General features: G+C 51.8%; 1 protein-coding gene across 1 annotated transcript in view; it reads left to right on the top strand.

Annotated features, from left to right (window-relative positions):
- The window catches only part of tut4 (terminal uridylyl transferase 4), a 37,403-nt gene extending 14,246 nt beyond the window's left edge, over positions 1 to 23,157 (top strand). The window contains exons 15-30 of the mRNA XM_079557800.1: positions 4,057 to 4,143; positions 4,656 to 4,759; positions 9,527 to 9,584; positions 9,708 to 9,811; positions 10,158 to 10,247; positions 12,093 to 12,206; positions 12,491 to 12,568; positions 12,642 to 12,819; positions 15,693 to 15,740; positions 15,825 to 15,907; positions 15,973 to 16,088; positions 16,388 to 16,533; positions 16,798 to 16,886; positions 16,986 to 17,205; positions 18,787 to 18,927; positions 22,861 to 23,157. Of these exons, the coding sequence (XP_079413926.1) occupies positions 4,057 to 4,143; positions 4,656 to 4,759; positions 9,527 to 9,584; positions 9,708 to 9,811; positions 10,158 to 10,247; positions 12,093 to 12,206; positions 12,491 to 12,568; positions 12,642 to 12,819; positions 15,693 to 15,740; positions 15,825 to 15,907; positions 15,973 to 16,088; positions 16,388 to 16,533; positions 16,798 to 16,886; positions 16,986 to 17,205; positions 18,787 to 18,927; positions 22,861 to 22,949 (1,745 nt within the window). The 3' untranslated portion in view covers positions 22,950 to 23,157. The remainder of the gene's footprint in view (positions 1 to 4,056; positions 4,144 to 4,655; positions 4,760 to 9,526; positions 9,585 to 9,707; positions 9,812 to 10,157; positions 10,248 to 12,092; positions 12,207 to 12,490; positions 12,569 to 12,641; positions 12,820 to 15,692; positions 15,741 to 15,824; positions 15,908 to 15,972; positions 16,089 to 16,387; positions 16,534 to 16,797; positions 16,887 to 16,985; positions 17,206 to 18,786; positions 18,928 to 22,860) is intronic.
- The last annotated feature ends 3,537 nt before the right edge of the window (positions 23,158 to 26,694 follow it).

Below are 26,694 nucleotides of genomic sequence, written 5' to 3'. Positions count from 1 at the left end.
ATGTGCTCTGCTACCGTAAGTACTGCAGTAATGTACTCTGCTACCGTAAGTACTGGAGTAATGTGCTCTGCTACCGTAAGTACTGGAGTAATGTGCTCTGCTACCATAAGTACTGGAGTAATGTACACTTACGACCCTCTGCTACCATAAGTACTGCAGTAATGTACTCTGCTACCGTAAGTACTGGAGTAGTATACTGTGCTACCGTAAGTACTGGAGTAATGTACTCTGCTACCGTTAGTACTGGAGTAATGTACTCTGCTACCGTAAGTACTGCAGTAATGTGCTCTGCTACCATAAGTACTGCAGTAATGTACTCTGCTACCGTAAGTACTGGAGTAATGTACTCTGCTACCGTAAGTACTGGAGTAATGTACTCTGCTACTGTAAGTACTGGAGTAATGTACTCTGCTACCGTAAGTACTGGAGTAATGTACTCTGCTACCGTAAGTACTGGAGTAATGTACTCTGCTACCGTAAGTACTGGAGTAATGTGCTCTGCTACTGTAAGTACTGCAGTAATGTGCTCTGCTACCGTAAGTGCTGCAGTAATGTACTCTGCTACCGTAAGTACTGCAGTAATGTGCTCTGCTACCGTAAGTGCTGCAGTAATGTGCTCTGCTACCGTAAGTACTGCAGTAATGTACTCTGCTACCGTAAGTATAGGAGTAATGTACTCTGCTACCGTAAGTACTGGAGTAATGTACTCTGCTACCGTAAGTATAGGAGTAATGTACTCTGCTACCATAAGTACTGCAGTAATGTACTCTGCTACCGTAAGTATAGGAGTAATGTACTCTGCTACCATAAGTACTGCAGTAATGTACTCTGCTACCGTAAGTATAGGAGTAATGTACTCTGCTACCGTAAGTACTGCAGTAATGTACTCTGCTACCGTAAGTACTGCAGTAATGTGCTCTGCTACCGTAAGTACTGCAGTAATGTGCTCTGCTACCGGAAGTACTGCAGTAATATGCTCTGCTACCGTAAGTACTGCAGTAATGTACTCTGCTACCGTAAGTACTGCAGTAATGTACTGTGCTGCCGTAAGTACTGCAGTAATGTGCTCTGCTACCGTAAGTACTGCAGTAATGTACTCTGCTACCGTAAGTACTGCAGTAATGTGCTCTGCTACCGTAAGTACTGCAGTAATGTACTCTGCTACCGTAAGTACTGCAGTAATGTGCTCTGCTACCTTAAGTACTGGAGTAATGTACTCTGCTACCGTAAGTACTGCAGTAATGTACTCTGCTACCGTGAGTACTGGAGTAATGTGCTCTGCTACCGTAAGTACTGCAGTAATGTACTCTGCTACCGTAAGTACTGGAGTAATGTGCTCTGCTACCGTAAGTACTGGAGTAATGTACACTTACGACCCTCTGCTACCGTGAGTACTGGAGTAATGTACACTTACGACCCTCTGCTACCGTAAGTACTGGAGTAATGTACTCTGCTACCGTAAGTACTGCAGTAATGTGCTCTGCTACCGTAAGTACTGGAGTAATGTGCTCTGCTACCGTGAGTACTGGAGTAATGTACACTTACGACCCTCTGCTACCGTAAGTACTGGAGTAATGTACTCTGCTACCGTAAGTACTGGAGTAATGTACTCTGCTACCGTAAGTACTGGAGTAATGTACTCTGCTACCGTAAGTACTGGAGTAATGTACACTTACGACCCTCTGCTACCGTAAGTACTGCAGTAATGTACTCTGCTACCGTAAGTACTGGAGTAATGTGCTCTGCTACCGTAAGTACTGCAGTAATGTGCTCTGCTACCGTAAGTACTGCAGTAATGTACTCTGCTACCGTAAGTACTGGAGTAATGTACTCTGCTACCGTAAGTACTGCAGTAATGTACTCTGCTACCGTAAGTACTGCAGTAATGTACTCTGCTACCGTAAGTACTGCAGTAATGTACTCTGCTACCGTAAGTACTGCAGTAATGTACTCTGCTACCGTAAGTACTGCAGTAATGTACTCTGCTACCGTAAGTACTGCAGTAATGTGCTCTGCTACCGTAAGTACTGCAGTAATGTGCTCTGCTACCGTAAGTACTGCAGTAATGTACTCTGCTACCGTAAGTACTGGAGTAATGTACTCTGCTACCGTAAGTACTGGAGTAATGTGCTCTGCTACCGTAAGTACTGGAGTAATGTACACTTACGACCCTCTGCTACCGTAAGTACTGGAGTAATGTACTCTGCTACCGTAAGTACTGGAGTAATGTACTCTGCTACCGTAAGTACTGGAGTAATGTGCTCTGCTACCGTAAGTACTGGAGTAATGTACTCTGCTACCGTAAGTACTGGAGTAATGTACTCTGCTACCGTAAGTGCTGGAGTAATGTACTCTGCTACCGTAAGTACTGGAGTAATGTGCTCTGCTACCGTAAGTACTGCAGTAATGTACTCTGCTACCGTAAGTACTGCAGTAATGTGCTCTGCTACCGTAAGTACTGCAGTAATGTGCTCTGCTACCGTAAGTACTGCAGTAATGTACTCTGCTACCGTAAGTACTGCAGTAATGTACTCTGCTACCGTAAGTACTGCAGTAATGTACTCTGCTACCGTAAGTACTGGAGTAATGTACACTTACGACCCTCTGCTACCGTAAGTACTGCAGTAATGTACTCTGCTACCGTAAGTACTGCAGTAATGTACTCTGCTACCGTAAGTACTGGAGTAATGTACACTTACGACCCTCTGCTACCGTAAGTACTGGAGTAATGTACTCTGCTACCGTAAGTACTGGAGTAATGTACACTTACGACCCTCTGCTACCGTAAGTACTGCAGTAATGTACTCTGCTACCGTAAGTACTGCAGTAATGTACTCTGCTACCGTAAGTACTGGAGTAATGTACACTTACGACCCTCTGCTACCGTAAGTACTGGAGTAATGTACTCTGCTACCGTAAGTACTGGAGTAATGTACACTTACGACCCTCTGCTACCGTAAGTACTGCAGTAATGTACTCTGCTACCGTAAGTACTGCAGTAATGTACTCTGCTACCGTAAGTACTGCAGTAATGTGCTTTGCTACCGTAAGTACTGCAGTAATGTGCTCTGTTACCGCAAGTACTGCAGTAATGTGCTCTGTTACCGCAAGTACTGGAGTAATGTGCTCTGTTACCGTAAGTACTGGAGTAATGTACTCTGCTACCGTAAGTACTGGAGTGATGTACTCTGCTACCGTAAGTACTGCAGTAATGTACTCTGCTACCGTAAGTACTGCAGTAATGTACTCTGCTACCGTAAGTACTGGAGTGATGTACTCTGCTACCGTAAGTACTGGAGTAATGTACTCTGCTACCGTAAGTACTGCAGTAATGTACTCTGCTACCGTAAGTACTGGAGTCATGTACTCTGCTACCGTTAGTACTGGAGTAATATACTGTGCTACCGTAAGTACTGCAGTAATGTGCTCTGCTACCGTAAGTACTGGAGTAATGTACTCTGCTACCGTAAGTACTGCAGTAATGTACTCTGCTACCGTAAGTACTGGAGTCATGTACTCTGCTACCGTTAGTACTGGAGTAATATACTGTGCTACCGTAAGTACTGGAGTAATGTGCTCTGCTACCCTAAGTACTGGAGTGATGTGCTCTGCTACCGTAAGTACTGCAGTAATGTGCTCTGCTACCGTAAGTACTGCAGTAATGTGCTCTGCTACCGTAAGTACTGCAGTAATGTGCTCTGCTACCCTAAGTACTGGAGTGATGTGCTCTGCTACCGTAAGTACTGCAGTAATGTGCTCTGCTACCCTAAGTACTGGAGTGATGTACTCTGCTACCGTAAGTACTGCAGTAATGTACACTTACGACCCTCTGCTACCGTAAGTACTGGAGTAATGTGCTCTGCTACCGTAAGTACTGGAGTAATGTACTGTGCTACCGTAAGTACTGGATTAATTTGCTCTGCTACCGTAAGTACTGGAGTAATGTACTCTGCTACCCTAAGTACTTGAGTAATGTACTCTGCTACCCTAAGTACTGGAGTAATATACTCTTTAAAAGATAATTTTTCCTCAAGAAAGGATATGTTTTTGTTTTAGACGAACTTTCTCCGACGGCGCTGGAGCAGCAGAAACGAGAGCAGATTCTACTGTCGCTGGAACGTTTCATCCGAAAAGAGTTCAACGGTAACTTCCTGTTTGTTATTAAGAGTTCATGGTAACTTCCTGTTTGTTATAAAGAGTTCACAGTAACTTCCTGTTTGTTATAAAGAGTTCACGGTAACTTCCTGTTTGTTATAAAGAGCTCACGGTAGCTTCCTGTTTCTTATAAAGAGTTCACGGTAACTTCCTGTTTGTTATAAAGAGCTCACAGTAGCTTCCTGTTTCTTATAAAGAGTTCACGGTAGCTTCCTGTTTGTTATAAAGAGTTCACAGTAGCTTCCTGTTTGTTATAAAGAGCTCACGGTAGCTTCCTGTTTCTTATAAAGAGTTCACGGTAGCTTCCTGTTTGTTATAAAGAGTTCACAGTAGCTTCCTGTTTGTTATAAAGAGCTCACGGTAGCTTCCTGTTTGTTATAAAGAGTTCAATGGTAGCTTCCTGTTTGTTATTCTGCATATCTTTATATTTATGTAAGTATTTAAATGTTTTCCCAGATGTTTTTAAATGTAATTCCAGATGTTTTTAAATGTAATTCCAGATAAGGCGCAGCTCTGTCTGTTTGGTTCGTCCAGAAACGGCTTCGGGTTCAGAGACAGTGACCTGGACATCTGTATGACCCTCGAGGGACACCATACGGCTGAGGTTATTACACTCACTGTGCATTTACTTACCCTGTACACAGGAACATCACCTGCATAACCCGCTAACATCACCTGCATAACCCGCTAACATCACCTGCATAACCCCGCTAACATCACCTGCATAACCCGCTAACATCACCTGCATAACCCGCTAACATCACCTGTATAACCCGCTAACATCACCTGTATAACCCACTAACATCACCTGCATAACTTGCTAACATCACCTGCATAACCCGCTAACATCACCTGTATAACTCGCTAACATCACCTGTATAACCCGCTAACATCACCTGCATAACCCGCTAACATCACCTGTATAACCCGCTAACATCACCTGCATAATCCGCTAACATCACCTGTATAACCCGCTAACATCACCTGCATAACCCGCTAACATCACCTGCATAACCCGCTAACATCACCTGTATAACCCGCTAACATCACCTGTATAACCCGCTAACATCACCTGTATAACCCGCTAACATCACCTGCATAACCCGCTAACATCACCTGCATAACCCGCTAACATCACCTGCATAACCCGCTAACATCACCTGTATAACCCGCTAACATCACCTGCATAACCCGCTAACATCACCTGTATAACTCGCTAACATCACCTGCATAACCCGCTAACATCACCTGTATAACCCGCTAACATCACCTGTATAACCCGCTAACATCACCTGCATAACCCGCTAACATCACCTGCATAACCCGCTAACATCACCTGTATAACCCGCTAACATCACCTGTATAACCCGCTAACATCACCTGCATAATCCGCTAACATCACCTGTATAACCCGCTAACATCACCTGTATAACCCGCTAACATCACCTGCATAACCCGCTAACATCACCTGTATAACCCGCTAACATCTCCTGTATAACCCGCTAAAATCACCTGCATAACCCGCTAACATCACCTGCATAACCCGCTAACATCACCTGTATAACCCGCTAACATCACCTGCATAACCCGCTAACATCACCTGCATAATCCGCTAACATCACCTGTATAACCCGCTAACATCACCTGTATAACCCGCTAACATCACCTGCATAACCCGCTAACATCACCTGTATAACCCGCTAACATCACCTGTATAACCCGCTAACATCACCTGCATAACCCGCTAACATCACCTGCATAACCCCGCTAACATCACCTGCATAACCCGCTAACATCACCTGTATAACCCGCTAACATCACCTGTATAACCCGCTAACATCACCTGCATAACCCGCTAACATCACCTGCATAACCCGCTAACATCACCTGCATAACTCGCTAACATCACCTGTATAACCCGCTAACATCACCTGCATAACCCGCTAACATCACCTGTATAACCCGCTAACATCACCTGTATAACCCGCTAACATCACCTGTATAACCCGCTAACATCACCTGTATAACCCGCTAACATCACCTGTATAACCCCGCTAACATCACCTGTATAACCCGCTAACATCACCTGCATAACCCGCTAACATCACCTGCATAACCCGCTAACATCACCTGTATAACCCGCTAACATCACCTGCATAACCCGCTAACATCACCTGTATAACTCGCTAACATCACCTGCATAACCCGCTAACATCACCTGCATAACCCGCTAACATCACCTGCATAACCCGCTAACATCACCTGCATAACCCGCTAACATCACCTGTATAACCCCGCTAACATCACCTGTATAACTCGCTAACATCACCTGCATAACCCCGCTAACATCACCTGCATATCCCGCTAATATCACCTGTATAACCCGCTAACATCACCTGTGTAACCCGCTAACATCACCTGTGTAACCCGCTAACATCACCTGCGTAACCCGCTAACATCACCTGTGTAACCCGCTAACATCACCTGTATAACCCGCTAACATCACCTGCATAACCCGCTAACATCACCTGCATAACCCGCTAACATCACCTGTATAACCCCGCTAACATCACCTGTATAACCCGCTAACATCACCTGCATAACCCGCAAACATCACCTGTATAACCCGCTAACATCACCTGCATAACCCGCTAACATCACCTGTATAACCCGTTAACATCACCTGTATAACCCGCTAACATCACCTGCATAACCCGCTAACATCACCTGTATAACCCGCTAACATCACCTGCATAACCCGCTAACATCACCTGTATAACCCGCTAACATCACCGGTATAACCCGCTAACATCACCTGTATAACCCGCTAATATCACCTGTATAACCCCGCTAACATCACCTGTATAACCCGCTAACATCACCTCTATAACCCGCTAACATCACCTGTATAACCCGCTAACATCACCTGCATAACCCGCTAACATCACCTGCATAACCCGCTAACATCACCTGTATAACCCTGTATAACCCGCTAACATCACCTGTATAACCCTGTATAACCCGCTAACATCACCTGTATAACCCGCTAACATCACCTGTATAACCCGCTAACATCACCTGTATAACCCCGCTAACATCACCTGTATAACCCCGCTAACATCACCTGTATAACCCGCTAACATCACCTGCATAACCCGCTAACATCACCTGTATAACCCGCTAACATCACCTGCATAACCCGCTAACATCACCTGCATAACCCGCTAACATCACCTGTATAACCCGCTAACATCACCTGTATAACCCGCTAACGTCACCTGCATAACCCGCTAACATCACCTCTATAACCCGCTAACGTCACCTGTATAACCCGCTAACATCACCTGTATAACCCGCTAACATCACCTGTATAACCCGCTAACATCACCTGCATAACCCGCTAACATCACCTGTATAACCCGCTAACATCACCTGCATAACCCGCTAACATCACCTGCATAACCCGCTAACATCACCTGCATAACCCGCTAACATCACCTGCATAACCCGCTAACATCACCTGCATAACCTGCTAACATCACCTGTATAACCCGCTAACATCACCTGCATAACCCGCTAACATCACCTGCATAACCCGCTAACATCACCTCTATAACCCGCTAACATCACCTGCATAACCCGCTAACATCACCTGTATAACCCGCTAACATCACCTGTATAACCCGCTAACATCACCTGCATAACCCGCTAACATCACCTGTATAACCCGCTAACATCACCTGCATAACCCGCTAACATCACCTGCATAACCCGCAAACATCACCTGCATAACCCGCTAACATCACCTGTATAACCCGCTAACATCACCTGCATAACCCGCTAACATCACCTGTATAACCCGCTAACATCACCTGTATAACTCGCTAACATCACCTGCATAACCCGCTAACATCACCTGTATAACCCGCTAACATCACCTGTATAACCCGCTAACATCACCTGTATAACCCGCTAACATCACCTGCATAACCCGCTAACATCACCTGCATAACTCGCTAACATCACCTGTATAACCCGCAAACATCACCTGCATAACCCGCTAACATCACCTGTATAACCCGCTAACATCACCTGTTTAACCCGCTAACATCACCTGCATAACTCGCTAACATCACCTGTATAACCCGCTAACATCACCTGTTTAACCCGCTAACATCACCTGCATAACCCGCTAACATCACCTGTATAACCCGCAAACATCACCTGTATAACCCGCTAACATCACCTGCATAACCCGCTAACATCACCTGTATAACCCGCTAACATCACCTGCATAACCCGCTAACATCACCTGCATAACCCGCTAACATCACCTGTATAACCCGCTAACATCACCTGTATAACCCGCTAACATCACCTGTATAACCCGCTAACATCACCTGTATAACCCGCTAACATCACCTGTATAACCCGCTAACATCACCTGTATAACCCGCTAACATCACCTGTATAACCCGCTAACATCACCTGTATAACCCGCTAACATCACCTGTATAACCCGCTAACATCACCTGTATAACCCGCTAACATCACCTGTATAACCCGCTAACATCACCTGTATAACCCGCTAACATCACCTGCATAACCCGCTAACATCACCTGTATAACCCGCTAACATCACCTGCATAACCCGCTAACATCACCTGCATAACCCGCTAACATCACCTGCATAACCCGCTAACATCACCTGTATAACCCGCTAACATCACCTGTATAACCCGCTAACATCACCTGTATAACCCGCTAACATCACCTGCATAACCCGCTAACATCACCTGTATAACCCGCTAACATCACCTGCATAACCCGCTAACATCACCTGCATAACCCGCTAACATCACCTGCATAACCCGCTAACATCACCTGCATAACCCGCTAACATCACCTGTATAACCCGCTAACATCACCTGTATAACCCGCTAACATCACCTGCATAACCCGCTAACATCACCTGCATAACCCGCTAACATCACCTGTATAACCCGCTAACATCACCTGTATAACCCGCTAACATCACCTGCATAACCCGCTAACATCACCTGTATAACCCGCTAACATCACCTGTATAACCCGCTAACATCACCTGCATAACCCGCTAACATCACCTGTATAACCCGCTAACATCACCTGCATAACCCGCTAACATCACCTGCATAACCCGCTAACATCACCTGCATAACCCGCTAACATCACCTGCATAACCCGCTAACATCACCTGTATAACCCGCTAACATCACCTGTATAACCCGCTAACATCACCTGCATAACCCGCTAACATCACCTGCATAACCCGCTAACATCACCTGTATAACCCGCTAACCTCCTGATGTTCTTCCTTTGTCTCCAACAGAAACTCAACTGTAAAGAAATCATTGAGGGTTTGGCCAAACTCCTGAAGAAGCACACAGGTGAGTCGTCTGGTCTCTGGGGTCGTCGTCTGGTTTAGGGGGTTGTTGTCTGGTCTGTGGGGTCGTCGTCTGCTCTGTGGGGTCGTGGCGTTGGTCACAGGTTCTGATCCTGGTTCTCTTCAGGTCTGAGGAACATCCTGCCCATCACCACGGCCAAAGTCCCCATCGTGAAGTTTGAGCATCGGCAGAGCGGCCTGGAGGGCGACATCAGCCTCTACAACACGCTGGTACTGAGGGGGCGGGGTCTGGGAGAGGATGGGGCGGGGTCTGGGAGAGGCTGGGGCCTGGTCTGGTACTGAGGGGGCGGGTCTGGGAGAGGCTGGGGCGGGGTCTGGTACTGAGGGGGCGGGGTCTGGTACTGAGGGGGCGGGGTCTGGGAGAGGATGGGGCCTGGTCTGGTACTGAGGGGGCGGGGTCTGGGAGAGGCTGGGGCGGGGTCTGGTACTGAGGGGGCGGGGTCTGGGAGAGGCTGGGGCGGGGTCTGGGAGAGGATGGGGCGGGGTCTGGGAGAGGCTGGGGCGGGGCCTGGTACTGAGGGGGCGGGGTCTGATGCTCTGATTGGTTCTGTTCCAGGCACAGCACAACACTCGGATGTTGGCGACTTACGCAGCTCTGGATCCCAGAGTCCAGCTCCTCGGGTACACCATGAAGGTGTTCGCCAAAGTACGACATATACACACACATATACATATATACATACATACACACACATATATACAGATGTATATAAAAAAAACTCTTCCTCACCCTCCACGGGCGTCTCTTCCTCCTCCTGCTCGGGTCCTCTCCCGTCGGCCTGGTACCTGAGGGTTCAGTATCTTTGCACTTCCTAGAACTGCACTTTTCTGGACCGAGATGTCAGATGTATTTCCTGGGATCTGCTGGAGCCGCTCCTCCAGTTTGGGGGTCACTGCCCCGAGTGCCCCAACGACCACGGGCACCACTGATGCTTCACCCTCCAGGTTTTCTCCAGCTCTTCTCTGAGCCCCTGGTGTTTCTCTAGTTTCTCCTGTTCCTTTTTCCTGATGTTGAAGTCTTGGTGTTGCTATGTCGACACCAAGTCAGTTATGTTTGGGTGGTACCTGTCGTGTAGGGGCCACTTCAGTTATGTTTGGGTGGTACCTGCCGTGTAGGGGCCACTTCAGTTATGTTTGGGTGGTACCTGCCGTGTTGGGGCCACTTCAGTTATGTTTGGGTGGTACCTGCCGTGTAGGGGCCACTTCAGTTATGTTTGGGTGGTACCTGCCGTGTTGGGGCCACTTCAGTTATGTTTGGGTGGTGCCTGCCGTGTAGGGGCTTCAGTTATGTTTGGGTGGTACCTGCCGTGTAGGGGCCACTTCAGTTATGTTTGGGTGGTACCTGCCGTGTAGGGGCTTGTCCTCCCATGACGGGACCTCCAGCACCTCATCTTCTGTTCCCCATTGTCTGAGACATTCACTGAGCACGTCATCTGTCGGAGCCTTGTCCTTGATGTTCTTATGGATCTTGGATGTTTCATCCTGGATAGTGGCTCTCACACTCACTAGTCCTCGGCCTCCTTCCTTACGGCGAGCGTACAGTCTCAGAGTGCTGGATTTGGGGTGGACCCTCCTTCCTTACGGCGAGCGTACAGTCTCAGGGTGCTGGATTTGGGGTGAACCCTCCTTCCTTACGGCGAGCGTACAGTCTCAGGGTGCTGGATTTGGGGTGGACCCTCCTTCCTTACGGCGAGCGTACAGTCTCAGAGTGCTGGATTTGGGGTGAACCCTCCTTCCTTACGGCGAGCGTACAGTCTCAGGGTGCTGGATTTGGGGTGGACCCTCCTTCCTTACGGCGAGCGTACAGTCTCAGAGTGCTGGATTTGGGGTGAACCCTCCGTGCATGGTTAGGAGCTTTCGCGTCTTAACATCTGTGGTCTGTATCTCATCCTTTGGCAGCTTATTATTCCTGCAGGGTCTGATTACTGGTAGGGCGTAGGGACTTGTTCTTGCCATTGAGCTGCTTCTTAGGACCTGCCTTACTCGTTGGAGGTATTTGGCCGAGGTTCGAGGTTGCCATTTGCTTGTGGGATTCCGAGGTACTTGTAACTGTCCTCAATGTCTGCTATTGTTCCTTCTGGGAGTGAGACCTTCTGTGTGGACGACCTTCCATGGATCAGTGAGTCGATGTCTCGCTCATTCTTAGCTACAGCTTTTTCAGATTAAAGTTACTTTCTCGAGTCTCTGAGTTACTGTGAGTGACGACGCGTCACATTTTAAGCCTGAAGACTCGACATAAACGACAACAGAGGGAGATGATGAAACACTTCAGGATCCAGCCATTTGTTGTTTTTGGTCTTAGAGGCGGCGATGAATGATGTAACTAAAAGAGTAACTTGTTAGGAGTAAAACGGAGCAATTGTGAATTTATGATCAGATTACTCTTTTAAGTAGTTTGTGCCATCATGTCCTCACATCTTTATATCACCATTTAAAAAAGAAATGTGATCAGGAAGCTCTGGTTCTGATGTTTCACCTGGTGTTTTCACAGAGGTGCGATATCGGAGACGCCTCCAGGGGGAGCCTCTCCTCCTACGCCTACATCCTGATGGTGCTGTACTTCCTGCAGCAGAGGACGCCGCCGGTGGTGCCTGTTCTCCAGGAGGTACCGCCCCCAGACTCATAAACCCGCCCCCAGCCTCATAAACCCGCCCCCAGACTCATGAACCCGCCCCCAGACTCATAAACCCGCCCCCAGCCTCATGAACCCGCCCCCAGACTCATGAACCCGCCCCCGGCCTCATGAACCCGCCCCCACACTCATGAACCCGCCCCCACACTCATAAACCCGCCCCCAGACTCATGAACCCGCCCCCAGCCTCATAAACCCGCCCCCAGCCTCATGACCCCGCCCCCACAGTGGGCAGAGTTAACTGTGTTGTGTTGCAGATGTACGACGGCCCCGCGGCGCCGCAGAAGATGGTGGACGGATGGAACGCCTTCTTCTTCGACGACCTGCAGGAGCTGGTGTGTCCGGGTGTAGCTGCTCCAGTGCAGCGTGTGAGGCGTGTTTGTAACGGTTTCCTCTGGTCTGTGGCAGCGCCGGCGTGCGGGGGAGCGCCCGCTGAACGGAGAGTCCGTGGGGGAGCTGTGGCTCGGCCTGCTGCGCTTCTACACCGAGGAGTTCGACTTCAAGGAGCACGTGATCAGCATCAGGCAGAAGAAACGCCTCACCACCTTCGAGAAGCAGTGGACCAGCAAGTGCATCGCCATCGAGGGTGAGGAGGGCGTCAGGGGGGAGACAGGGAGGCATCAGGGAGGCATCAGGGAGGCATCAGGGAGGGCGTCAGGGAGGCATCAGGGAGGCGTCAGGGAGGCATCAGGGAGGCATCAGGGAGGGCATCAGGGAGGCATCAGGGAGGCATCAGGGAGGGCGTCAGGGAGGCATCAGGGAGGCATCAGGGAGGCATCAGGGAGGCATCAGGGAGACATCAGGGAGGCATCAGGGAGGCCGTCAGGGAGGCATCAGGGAGGCATCAGGGGGGAGTCAGGGAGGGCATCAGGGAGGCATCAGGGAGGCATCAGGGAGGGCGTCAGGGAGGCGTCAGGGAGGCATCAGGGAGGGCGTCAGGGAGGGCGTCAGGGAGGCATCAGGGGGGCATCAGGGAGGCATCAGGGAGGCATCAGGGAGGCATCAGGGAGGCATCAGGGAGGGCATCAGGGAGGGCGTCAGGGAGGCGTCAGGGAGGCATCAGGGAGGCATCAGGGAGGCATCAGGGAGGGCGTCAGGGAGGCGTCAGGGAGGGCGTCAGGTGAGGCATCAGGGAGGGCGTCAGGGAGGCATCAGGGAGACAGGGAGGCGTCAGGGAGGCATCAGGGAGGCATCAGGGAGGCATCAGGGAGGCATCAGGGAGGGCGTCAGGGAGGCATCAGGGAGGGCGTCAGGGAGACATCAGGGAGGCATCAGGGAGACATCAGGGAGGCATCAGGGAGACATCAGGGAGGCATCAGGGAGGGCGTCAGGGAGACATCAGGGAGGCATCAGGGAGACATCAGGGAGGCATCAGGGAGACATCAGGGAGGCATCAGGGAGACATCAGGGAGACATCAGGGAGGCATCAGGGAGGCATCAGGGAGGCATCAGGGAGGCATCAGGGAGGCATCAGGGAGACATCAGGGAGACATCAGGGAGACATCAGGGAGGCATCAGGGAGACAGGGAGGCGTCAGGGAGACAGGGAGGCATCAGGGAGACAGGGAGGCGTCAGGGAGGGCGTCAGGGAGGCATCAGGGAGGCATCAGGGAGGGCGTCAGGGAGGCATCAGGGAGACATCAGGGAGGCATCAGGGAGACAGGGAGGCGTCAGGGAGGGCGTCAGGGAGGCATCAGGGAGGGCGTCAGGGAGGCATCAGGGAGGCATCAGGGAGGCATCAGGGAGGCATCAGGGACACTGAGAGGCATCAGGGACACTGAGAGGCATCAGGGACACTGAGAGGCATCAGGGACACTGAGAGGCATCAGGGAGACAGGGAGGCATCAGGTAGGGCATCAGGGAGGCGTCAGGGAGGGCATCAGGGAGGCATCAGGGAGACAGGGAGGCGTCAGGGAGGGCGTCAGGGAGGGCGTCAGGGAGGCATCAGGGAGGCATCAGGGAGGCATCAGGGAGGGCGTCAGGGAGGCATCAGGGAGGCATCAGGGACACTGAGAGGCATCAGGGACACTGAGAGGCATCAGGGACACTGAGAGGCATCAGGGACACTGAGAGGCATCAGGGAGACAGGGAGGCATCAGGGAGGCATCAGGTAGGGCATCAGGGAGGCGTCAGGGAGGGCATCAGGGAGGCATCAGGGAGACAGGGAGGCGTCAGGGAGACAGGGAGGCATCAGGGAGGCATCAGGGAGACATCAGGGAGGCATCAGGTAGGGCATCAGGGAGGCGTCAGGGAGGGCATCAGGGAGGCATCAGGGAGACAGGGAGGCGTCAGGGAGACAGGGAGGCATCAGGGAGGCATCAGGGAGACATCAGGGAGGCATCAGGGAGACAGGGAGGCGTCAGGGAGGGCGTCAGGGAGGCATCAGGGACACTGAGAGGCATCAGGGACACTGAGAGGCATCAGGGACACTGAGAGGGCATCAGGGACACTGAGAGGCATCAGGGACACTGAGAGGGCATCAGGGACACTGAGAGGCATCAGGGACACTGAGAGGCATCAGGGAGACAGGGAGGCATCAGGGACACTGAGAGGCATCAGGGACACTGAGAGGCATCAGGGAGACAGGGAGGCATCAGGGAGGCATCAGGGAGGCATCAGGGACACTGAGAGGCATCAGGGACACTGAGAGGCATCAGGGACACTGAGAGGCATCAGGGACACTGAGAGGCATCAGGGACACTGAGAGGCATCAGGGAGACAGGGAGGCATCAGGGAGGCATCAGGGAGGCATCAGGGAGGCATCAGGGAGGCATCAGGGAGGCATCAGGGACACTGAGAGGCATCAGGGACACTGAGAGGCATCAGGGACACTGAGAGGCATCAGGGACACTGAGAGGCATCAGGGACACTGAGAGGCATCAGGGACACTGAGAGGCATCAGGGAGACAGGGAGGCATCAGGGAGGCATCAGGGAGGCATCAGGGACACTGAGAGGCATCAGGGACACTGAGAGGCATCAGGGACACCGGGAGGCATCAGGGAGGCATCAGGGAGGCATCAGGGACACAGGGAGGGCATCGCCATCGAGGGTGAGGAGGGCGTCAGGGAGGCGTCAGGGAGGCATCAGGGAGGCATCAGGGAGGCATCAGGGAGGCATCAGGGAGGCATCAGGGACACTGAGAGGCATCAGGGACACTGAGAGGCATCAGGGGGGCATCAGGGAGGCATCAGGGACACTGAGAGGCATCAGGGACACCGGGAGGCATCAGGGAGGCATCAGGGAGGCATCAGGGACAGAGGGAGGGCGTCAGGAGGGCGTCAGGGGTACCTGAGGGACACTGAGAGGGCGTCAGGGAGGCATCAGGGAGGCATCAGGGAGGACGCGTGTAGTGCAGAATATGAACAGGGCTTTGAGAATGTGTGGTGACTGTGTGAAATATTGAAGTTAATTTAGTATTAGTATTTTCTGATTGATTGATTTTGTGATTTTCTGCTTCAGATCCGTTTGACTTGAACCATAACCTCGGAGCCGGAGTCTCTCGTAAAAGTGAGGACACACTGACCTGTTTGTTTCTGCTTGACCGTCTCTGACCCCTGACCTCTGACCCCTCTGAACTCTGTCCTGTTTCAGTGACGAACTTCATCATGAAGGCGTTTATCAACGGCAGGAAACTGTTCGGGACGCCGTTCTACCCCCCGCCCGGGACGGAGGTGGTACGTCCCAGATCCTCACCCTGAAACAGGAGCCTTCAGGTGTCAAAGTCTTTTCTCTTTTCCAGGATTATTTCTTCGACTCGAAGGTTCTGACGGACGGAGAGCTGGCGCCCAACGATCGCTGCTGCCGAATCTGCGGGAAGATCGGGCACTACATGAAGGACTGCCCCAAGAGACGGCGGTGCGGGCGCTTACACTACTGTTTCAGACCTTTAAACCACCTTTCAGACGTTTAAACTGTTATGAAGGGAGGCTTTAACGTGTGTAATGAGCAGCTTTGCCTCTATACAACTTCAAACTAGTGTCACTTTACCACCTTGACCACCTTCACAATCATGTTTATAATGCTAAGTAGGTTAACACTGTGACCTTTCAGGTGATCAGTAGTTTAACACTGTGACCTTTCGGGTGTACAGTGGGTTAACGCTGCGACCTTTCAGGTGGTCAGTAGTTTAACGCTGTGACCTTTCGGGTGTACAGAGTGAAGAAGAAGGAGGGGGAGGTGGTGGAGGAGCCTCGTGAGGAGGAGCAGAGACGATGTTTTCAGTGCGGAGACACAGGACACGTCCGACGAGACTGTCCCGAGTACCGCCACCTCAAGACCCGGACCACGCCTGGACCACAGGGTGAGTGAGACCTGGACCACAGGGTGAGTGAGACCTGGACCACAGGGTGAGAGAGACTCAGACCACAGGGTGAGTGAGACCTGGACCACAGGGTGAGAGAGACTCAGACCACAGGGTGAGTGAGACCTGGACCACAGGGTGAGAGAGACTCAGACCACAGGGTGAGTGAGACCTGGACCACAGGGTGAGAGAGACTCAGACCACAGGGTGAGTGAGACCACAGTATGTGTACACATGAGTCAGACCTGACCTGAGTCTCTGCAGGACACCTGGTCCAGAGGAGCTCCCAGGACTTCAGCGTGACTAAAGGAGGACTCAGCCCAGACTCCCGGACCAGGACCAGCTCCGAGTGTGTGAGTAGCTCCTCTGTTTGCAGATGTGGGGCAGGTGAAGGGGTGACATGGAGCTGGTCTTTCAGCCTCTGGCCTGGTTTGACTTGTCTGTGGTTTCAGTCGGACAGCCGTCAGACTCCGCCCTCGCTGCCTCTGAGCTCCTCCCCTCAGGCCTTCAAAGCTCCGCCCCTCCAGCAGGTGGCGCTGTTGGGGTTCCCGCCCGCTCTGAGTCTGGCCCCGCCCCCGTGGACCCAGGGTCAGTTCAAACTCGCCCTCAACGACCCCAGCATCATCTTCGCCTCCGCGGGACCCCGGGCGGCGGGACCGCAGGGGACCACAGGTAATATATACAGGAGACCACACACATACTGGTACCACACACATACATGGGACCACAGGTAACTTGTACATACAGACACCATACACAGTAGCCATAGATCTGTAGTCCTGGATCTGTAGTGATGGATCTGTAGTGGTGGATCTGTAGTGGTGGATCTGTAGAGGTGGATCTGTAGAGGTGGATCTGTAGTGGTGGATCTGTAGTGGTGGATCTGTAGTGGTGGATCTGTAGTGATGGATCTGTAGTGATGGATCTGTAGTGATGGATCTGTAGTGATGGATCTGTAGTGGTGGATCTGTAGTGATGGATCTGTAGTGGTGGATCTGTAGTGGTGGATCTGTAGTGGTGGATCTGTAGTGGTGGATCTGTAGTGGTGGATCTGTAGTGGTGGATCTGTAGTGGTGGATCTGTAGTGGTGGATCTGTAGTGGTGGATCTGTAGTGGTGGATCTGTAGTGGTGGATCTGTAGTCCTGGATCTGTAGTGGTGGATCTGTAGTGATGGATCTGTAGTGATGGATCTGTAGTCCTGGATCTGTAGTGGTGGATCTGTAGTCCTGGATCTGTAGAGGTGGATCTGTAGTCCTGGATCTGTAGTGGTGGATCTGTAGTGGTGGATCTGTAGTGGTGGATCTGTAGTCCTGGATCTGTAGTCCTGGATCTGTAGTGGTGGATCTGTAGTGGTGGATCTGTAGTGGTGGATCTGTAGTCCTGGATCTGTAGTCCTGGATCTGTAGTCCTGGATCTGTAGTGGTGGATCTGTAGTGTTGGATCTGTAGTGGTGGATCTGTAGTGATGGATCTGTAGTCCTGGATCTGTAGTCCTGGATCTGTAGTCCTGGATCTGTAGTCCTGGATCTGTAGTCCTGGATCTCTAGTGGTGGATCTGTAGTGGTGGATCTGTAGTGGTGGATCTGTAGTGGTGGATCTGTAGTGGTGGATCTGTAGTCCTGGATCTGTAGTCCTGGATCTGTAGTGGTGGATCTGTAGTGGTGGATCTGTAGTGTTGGATCTGTAGTGGTGGATCTGTAGTGGTGGATCTGTAGTGGTGGATCTGTAGTGGTGGATCTGTAGTCCTGGATCTGTAGTCCTGGATCTGTAGTGGTGGATCTGTAGAGGTGGATCTGTAGTGATGGATCTGTAGAGGTGGATCTGTAGAGGTGGATCTGTAGTGATGGATCTGTAGTGGTGGATCTGTAGTCCTGGATCTGTAGTGGTGGATCTGTAGAGGTGGATCTGTAGTGATGGATCTGTAGTGATGGATCTGTAGTGGTGGATCTGTAGTGGTGGATCTGTAGTGGTGGATCTGTAGTGGTGGATCTGTAGAGGTGGATCTGTAGTCCTGGATCTGTAGTGGTGGATCTGTAGTGGTGGATCTGTAGTGATGGATCTGTAGTGTTGGATCTGTAGTGGTGGATCTGTAGTGGTGGATCTGTAGTGGTGGATCTGTAGTGGTGGATCTGTAGTGGTGGATCTGTAGTGGTGGATCTGTAGTGGTGGATCTGTAGTCGGCCATTTTGTTTAAAACAGAACATGTTCATGTTTCCTGACCCTTTCAGACCTCAGTTTGCCCTCTGTCCGCAGACTCCTTGCCCTCCGCTCCGGTTGTGGCGCCCCCTGTCCCTCGTCTGTGGGAGCACCCCAAACCGCCGCAGTACTCCCCCTCCTGGAGGTTCCCGGTACCGCACCCTTACGTCCACAACTCCCCAGGGTTTCACCAACAAGGTACGGCTTCAGCTGGACGAGAGAGAGCCTCACACAGGGCAGCATCGTCATGTTCTCGTCTCTCCTCAGGCTCGATGGCGCCTCCTGTGGCTGCTTTATGACTGATGTTTCTCGTTTCTCCTCAGGCTCGATGGCGCCCCCTGTGGCTCCTTTATGACTTCTCTCTCTCGTTTCTCCTCAGGCTCGATGGCGCCTCCTGTGGCTGGTTTATGACTTCTCTTTCTCGTCTCTCCTCAGGCTCGATGGCGCCTCCTGTGGCTTGTTTATGACTGCTCTTTCTCGTCTCTCCTCAGGCTCGATGGCGCCTCCTGTGGCTCCTTTATGACTGATGTTTCTCGTCTCTCCTCAGGCTCGATGGCGCCTCCTGTGGCTGGTTTATGACTGCTCTCTCTCGTTTCTCCGCAGGCTCGATGGCGCCTCCTGTGGCTTGTTTATGACTGCTCTTTCTCGTCTCTCCTCAGGCTCGATGGCGCCTCCTGTGGCTCCTTTATGACTGATGTTTCTCGTCTCTCCTCAGGCTCGATGGCGCCTCCTGTGGCTGGTTTATGACTGCTCTCTCTCGTTTCTCCGCAGGCTCGATGGCGCCTCCTGTGGCTGGTTTATGACTTCTCTTTCTCGTCTCTCCGCAGGCTCGATGGCGCCTCCTGTGGCTGGTTTATGACTGATGTTTCTCGTCTCTCCTCAGGCTCGATGGCGCCTCCTGTGGCTCCTTTATGACTGCTCTTTCTCGTTTCTCCTCAGGCTCGATGGCGCCTCCTGTGGCTGGTTTATGACTGCTCTTTCTCGTCTCTCCTCAGGCTCGATGGCGCCTCCTGTGGCTGGTTTATGACTGCTCTTTCTCGTCTCTCCTCAGGCTCGATGGCGCCTCCTCTGGCTGGTTTATGACTGCTCTCTCTCGTCTCTCCTCAGGCTCGATGGCGCCTCCTGTGGCTCCTTTATGACTGATGTTTCTCGTCTCTCCTCAGGCTCGATGGCGCCTCCTCTGGCTGGTTTATGACTGCTCTTTGTCGTTTCTCCGCAGGCTCGATGGCGCCTCCTGTGGCTCCTTTATGACTGATGTTTCTCGTCTCTCCTCAGGCTCGATGGCGCCTCCTGTGGCTCCTTTATGACTGCTCTTTCTCGTCTCTCCTCAGGCTCGATGGCGCCCCCTGTGGCTCCTTTATGACTGATGTTTCTCGTCTCTCCGCAGGCTCGATGGCGCCTCCTGTGGCTCCTTTATGACTGCTCTTTCTCGTTTCTCCGCAGGCTCGATGGCGCCTCCTGTGGCTGGTTTATGACTGCTCTTTCTCGTTTCTCCTCAGGCTCGATGGCGCCTCATGTGGCTCCTTTATGACTGCTGTTTCTCGTCTCTCCTCAGGCTCGATGGCGCCTCCTGTGGCTGGTTTATGACTGCTCTTTCTCGTTTCTCCTCAGGCTCGATGGCGCCTCATGTGGCTGGTTTATGACTGATGTTTCTCGTCTCTCCTCAGGCTCGATGGCGCCTCCTGTGGCTGGTTTATGACTGCTCTTTCTCGTTTCTCCGCAGGCTCGATGGCGCCTCCTGTGGCTGGTTTATGACTGCTCTTTCTCGTTTCTCCGCAGGCTCGATGGCGCCTCCTGTGGCTGGTTTATGACTGATGTTTCTCGTCTCTCCGCAGGCTCGATGGCGCCTCCTGTGGCTCCTTTATGACTGCTCTTTCTCGTTTCTCCTCAGGCTCGATGGCGCCTCATGTGGCTGGTTTATGACTGATGTTTCTCGTCTCTCCTCAGGCTCGATGGCGCCTCCTGTGGCTGGTTTATGACTGCTCTTTCTCGTTTCTCCTCAGGCTCGATGGCGCCTCATGTGGCTGGTTTATGACTGATGTTTCTCGTCTCTCCTCAGGCTCGATGGCGCCCCCTGTGGCTGGTTTATGACTGATGTTTCTCGTTTCTCCGCAGGCTCGATGGCGCCTCCTGTGGCTCTATTATGACTGATGTTTCTCGTTTCTCCTCAGGCTCGATGGCGCCTCCTGTGGCTGGTTTATGACTGATGTTTCTCGTTTCTCCTCAGGCTCGATGGCGCCTCCTGTGGCTGGTTTATGACTGATGTTTCTCGTCTCTCCTCAGGCTCGATGGCGCCTCCTGTGGCTGGTTTATGACTGCTCTTTCTCGTCTCTCCTCAGGCTCGATGGCGCCCCCTGTGGCTCCTTTATGACTGCTCTTTCTCGTCTCTCCTCAGGCTCGATGGCGCCTCCTGTGGCTCCTTTATGACTTCTCTTTCTCGTTTCTCCTCAGGCTCGATGGCGCCTCCTGTGGCTGGTTTATGACTGCTCTCTCTCGTCTCTCCGCAGGCTCGATGGCGCCCCCTGTGGCTCCTTTATGACTGATGTTTCTCGTTTCTCCTCAGGCTCGATGGCGCCTCCTGTGGCTGGTTTATGACTTCTCTTTCTCGTTTCTCCGCAGGCTCGATGGCGCCTCCTGTGGCTCCTTTATGACTTCTCTTTCTCGTTTCTCCGCAGGCTCGATGGCGCCTCCTGTGGCTGGTTTATGACTGCTCTCTCTCGTTTCTCCGCAGGCTCGATGGCGCCTCCTGTGGCTCCTTTATGACTTCTCTTTCTCGTCTCTCCTCAGGCTCGATGGCGCCTCCTGTGGCTGGTTTATGACTGCTCTTTCTCGTTTCTCCTCAGGCTCGATGGCGCCCCCTGTGGCTGGTTTATGACTGATGTTTCTCGTTTCTCCTCAGGCTCGATGGCGCCCCCTGTGGCTGGTTTATGACTGCTCTTTCTCGTCTCTCCGCAGGCTCGATGGCGCCTCCTGTGGCTGGTTTATGACTGCTCTTTCTCGTTTCTCCTCAGGCTCGATGGCGCCTCCTGTGGCTCCTTTATGACTGCTCTCTCTCGTTTCTCCGCAGGCTCGATGGCGCCTCCTGTGGCTGGTTTATGACTGATGTTTCTCGTCTCTCCTCAGGCTCGATGGCGCCTCCTGTGGCTCCTTTATGACTGCTCTTTCTCGTCTCTCCTCAGGCTCGATGGCGCCTCCTGTGGCTGGTTTATGACTGCTCTCTCTCGTTTCTCCGCAGGCTCGATGGCGCCTCCTGTGGCTGGTTTATGACGGATGTTTCTCGTCTCTCCTCAGGCTCGATGGCGCCTCCTGTGGCTGGTTTATGACGGATGTTTCTCGTCTCTCCTCAGGCTCGATGGCGCCTCCTGTGGCTCCTTTATGACTGCTCTCTCTCGTTTCTCCTCAGGCTCGATGGCGCCTCCTGTGGCTCCTTTATGACTGCTCTCTCTCGTTTCTCCTCAGGCTCGATGGCGCCTCCTGTGGCTCCTTTATGACTGCTCTCTCTCGTCTCTCCTCAGGCTCGATGGCGCCTCCTGTGGCTGGTTTATGACTGCTCTTTCTCGTTTCTCCGCAGGCTCGATGGCGCCTCCTGTGGCTCCTTTATGACTGCTCTCTCTCGTTTCTCCGCAGGCTCGATGGCGCCTCCTGTGGCTCCTTTATGACTGCTCTCTCTCGTTTCTCCGCAGGCTCGATGGCGCCTCCTGTGGCTGGTTTATGACTGATGTTTCTCGTTTCTCCGCAGGCTCGATGGCGCCTCCTGTGGCTCCTTTATGACTGCTCTCTCTCGTTTCTCCGCAGGCTCGATGGCGCCTCCTGTGGCTGGTTTATGACTTCTCTTTGTCGTTTCTCCGCAGGCTCGATGGCGCCTCCTGTGGCTGGTTTATGACTGATGTTTCTCGTTTCTCCGCAGGCTCGATGGCGCCTCCTGTGGCTGGTTTATGACTGCTCTTTCTCGTTTCTCCTCAGGCTCGATGGCGCCTCCTGTGGCTCCTTTATGACTGCTCTCTCTCGTTTCTCCGCAGGCTCGATGGCGCCTCCTGTGGCTGGTTTATGACTGCTCTTTCTCGTTTCTCCGCAGGCTCGATGGCGCCTCCTGTGGCTGGTTTATGACTGCTCTTTCTCGTTTCTCCGCAGGCTCAATGGCGCCCTCCGCTGGCAGCTTCCCGCTCCTGCCGCACGTGCGTCGGCCCGTGAACATGACGTTCCTGCAGCAGAAGAAGTGACAGTTTTTAGAAACAGTTTTGTAAAGTTTTGGAGTTTTTACCGTTTTAGCGACGCAGATGTAACATATTTTACGCCCCGTTTTTTCTGGGGCTCAAAGCTTTTTATTTGATGTAAAAACTAAAAAAAGTCAAATGTAAATGTTTTATTTTTTCTGCTGTGGTTCGGGCTCTAGGGGGCGCTCCGATCATGAACTTAGAATAAACTCCTAGAAACCACTTTAATGTCTCGGTTTCATTTATTCATTTATTTAGGCGGGAAAGACTCCGAGCTCCTCCCGGGTAACTGAGCTCCTCCCCCCAGCCACCCTGCGAAGGAAACTCATTTCGGCCGCTTGTATTCGCGATCTTGTCCTTTCGGTCATTACCTAAATCTCATGACCATAGGTGAGGATCACATGACCATAGGTGAGGATCACATGACCATAGGTGAGGATCACATGACCATAGGTGAGGATCACATGACCATAGGTGAGGGCGGGGTCGACTCAGCTCCCTCTTCACCACGACAGACCGATACAGCGACCGCATCACTGCTGACGCCGCACTGATCCGTCTGTCCATCTCACGCTCCATCCGTCCCTCACTGAGAACAAGACCTCGAGATACTTGAACTCCTCCACTTGAGGTAAGGACTCCCCACCGACCTGTAGAGGGGAAGGAGAACCATGGCCTCAGATTTGGAGGTGCTGATCCTCATCCCGGCCGCTACACACTCGGCTACAAACCGCCCCAGAGCAGCTGAAGGTCCATCAGAACAACATCATCCGCAAACAGCAGAGATGAGACTCTGAGGCTCCCAGACCGGACGCCCTCCAGCCCCTCCGGCCCCTGAGGAGACCAACACGCACCGGGAACAGGTCTGACTTACTGCCGGCAATGAACCACGAGGGCCCCGGACCCCATACTCCCGGAGCACCCCCCACAGGGCACCACGAGGGACGCGGTCGAACGCTTTCTCCAGATCCACAAAACACATGTGGACGGGTTGGGCGAACTCCCACGAACCCTCGAGTACCCGATGGAGGGTATAGAGTTGGTCCAGTGTGCCACGACCAGGACGAAAACCGCATTGTTCCTCCTGGATCCGAGGTTCGACTATCGGCCGGATCCTCCTCTCCAGCACCCTGGAGTAGACCTTACCGGGGAGGCTAAGGAGGGTGATCCCTCTGTAATTGGAACACACCCTCCGATCCCCCTTCTTAAAGAGAGGGACCACCACCCCGGTCTGCCAATCCAGGGGCGCTGTCCCCGACCGCCACGCGATGTTGCAGAGACGTGTCAGCCAAGACAGTCCTACAACATCCAGAGACTTAAGGTACTCAGGGCGAATCTCATCCACCCCCGGAGACACCGAGGAGCTTTCTCACCACCTCGGTGACTTCAGCCCCGGTGATGGGCGAGCCCACCCCCGAGTCCCCAGCCCCGTGGGCAGATGCCCGACCACCAGACGCTCGCGTTCGGGCCCCAACCCCAGGCCTGGCTCCAGGGTGGGGCCCCGGCTGCGCCATGCCGGGCAACGTCACTGTCCTTGCTCTTTCATTGTCCATAAGAGTCTTGTGAGCTGCTCTTCGTCTGACCCGTCACCTCGGACCTGTTTGCCCTGGGAGACCCGACCAGGGGCATAAAGCCCCGGACAGCAGAGCTCCTTGTGTCATTCATTGTGTCATGAGTAAAATAATCAAGTTTTGTAAAGAATTGAGTTCAGATCAAACCTGGGCCGGTTCAGACTGGCCTGTGATTAGGTTGATTTGACCTGTTTATTAAGAGGAACTTTAAATAAACCTCATATTTATATTTTTTGCACAAATGTGGAACAAAACAAAAAGTTTTATTTGTGAGGACGAGACGATGTGTCCCAGACAAACACGTGCAGATCCGCCTGATCAGGTCCAAGGGCTGATCAATGTACGAGCAGGGTTCACCTATTGTACATGTTTTAGTGGTCGGGACAGACACGGGGAAACAAACTCCACTGAACGTCCAGGTGTGAGAGCTAACCACTGTGCCACCGCAGGGGCGGACTGGGACCAGCCGGCCCAAGCCTGGAGCGCATTTCCTCCAGTTCGGCTTTACCCAAAACTAAAAGCTTCTCGACTGGAGAGCAACACTGTAATGGCTCATTTGAAAGCTAAGGCCTGAAAAAGTGATTGCAACATCTTGTCATATTTTTGTTGTTTTTTTCATTACTTTTTTGTGGCTTTTTATTGTGTTTTTGTCACATTTTTCTTTGCTTTTTTCCTTGCTTTGTTGTCGTGTTTTTGTTGACTTTTCATCACATTATTCGTCACTTTTTGTGTTGCTTTTCCGGCACATTTTTGTTTTCTTTTCATCCTCTTTTTTGACGCTGATTTTGATGCTTTTCTTTTTAGCTTTTAGATTTGGGTAAAGCTCGGTTGAGGTGGGACTGGTGGCCCCTCTGTCCAGAACTGACATATGGCCCCTGCGCCACCGTGTGCGGATCCAGATTTATTTATAATAATATCATATAAAGTCATTATTATTATAAAAAGCTCTTTCATAAACAGAGAAACACGAGTAAAAGGTCAAAAAGAGAAAATTCTCCTGATTCATTTCTTTCTCACTCGAACTCGACGACTCAGATCTTTTAAGGAAAGTGTTTTTGAGGATTTTAAACGATCAGAAAGAGAAAATATCTAAGTATTCTGTAAATGAGTAATGTCAGAGTCAGTGCTGGGCCTGTTCCTCCAGCAGAGGGCGCCCTCACGCCACAAACTCCACACTGAGCGCGTGTGTGTGGGGGGCGGGGCCTGACTCTGCTCTCCTCCAATCACAGCGCAGCAGCATCAGCCTCATCTTTACCCTGGTCTGGACGAGTCGGAGTCAGAGTCAGAGCCGCGGCTGAAGGTAAAGCATTTATTTATGACCGTGTTATTAACGTGTTATTGTTTAACCTCTGCCTTAACCAGGTCAGCTTTACCCAAATCTAAAAGGTCTCAGTCGGTGTCATGACTCATTTGAAAGCTAAGACCTACAAAACTCAGATAAAGCTCTTTTTCTCTCACTTTTCTGTCTCTTTTTGCCTTTTTTTTGTTGCATTTTGTCCTTTTATCTATCGCTTTTTTTCCAGAGGTTAGATTTGGGTAAAGCTGGAGAGACTGTGCTGGTTCCAGGACGAGACTGTGTGTTTGTTCTAAACTCCAGACTCTGCAGCTCATTCCAGTGACGCTGCTGCTCATGAACAGACCCTTTATTAAAGCAGAAGTGACTCTGCCCCTGGAGGCCGTCAGCGCCACTGCAGGCGGAGGCAGCAGGGGTTGAGCCCCTTTTGCTCCAGCCCCTGAAGGGCCCTTTTCCCTCCATACCTTTTATTTATTTGTATTATATTTTGTGTATCCAAAGCTGTGCCAGGGTCCTTATCGTTGGCTTTGTCCCAATAAGCCTTATTAGCTTAAATTAATAAATTAAACCCGAAATGAACCTGCCCTGTGAACATGAGGGAGACGTGAGCGAGACGTGAGCGAGACGTGAGCGAGACGTGAGCGAGACGTGAGCGAGACGTGAGCGAGACGTGAGCGAGACGTGAGCGAGACGTGAGCGAGACGTGAGCGAGACGTGAGCGAGACGTGAGCGAGACGTGAGGGGGACAGGTGTGAAAGTCTGTGTTTCTGCAGGGGCGCTGCTAACACCCTTGTGGCCTGGGGCATCATACAAAATACCCTACTAGCAAAAGATACTGGCAAGAAATAGTATTAATAAACTGAAAAAACAATAGCAGTTGGCTTTC

This window comes from Gobius niger (assembly GCF_951799975.1).
Source record: "Gobius niger genome assembly, chromosome: 6".
Lineage (NCBI taxonomy): Eukaryota > Metazoa > Chordata > Actinopteri > Gobiiformes > Gobiidae > Gobius > Gobius niger.
This window is presented reverse-complemented; position numbering and strand designations above follow the sequence as displayed.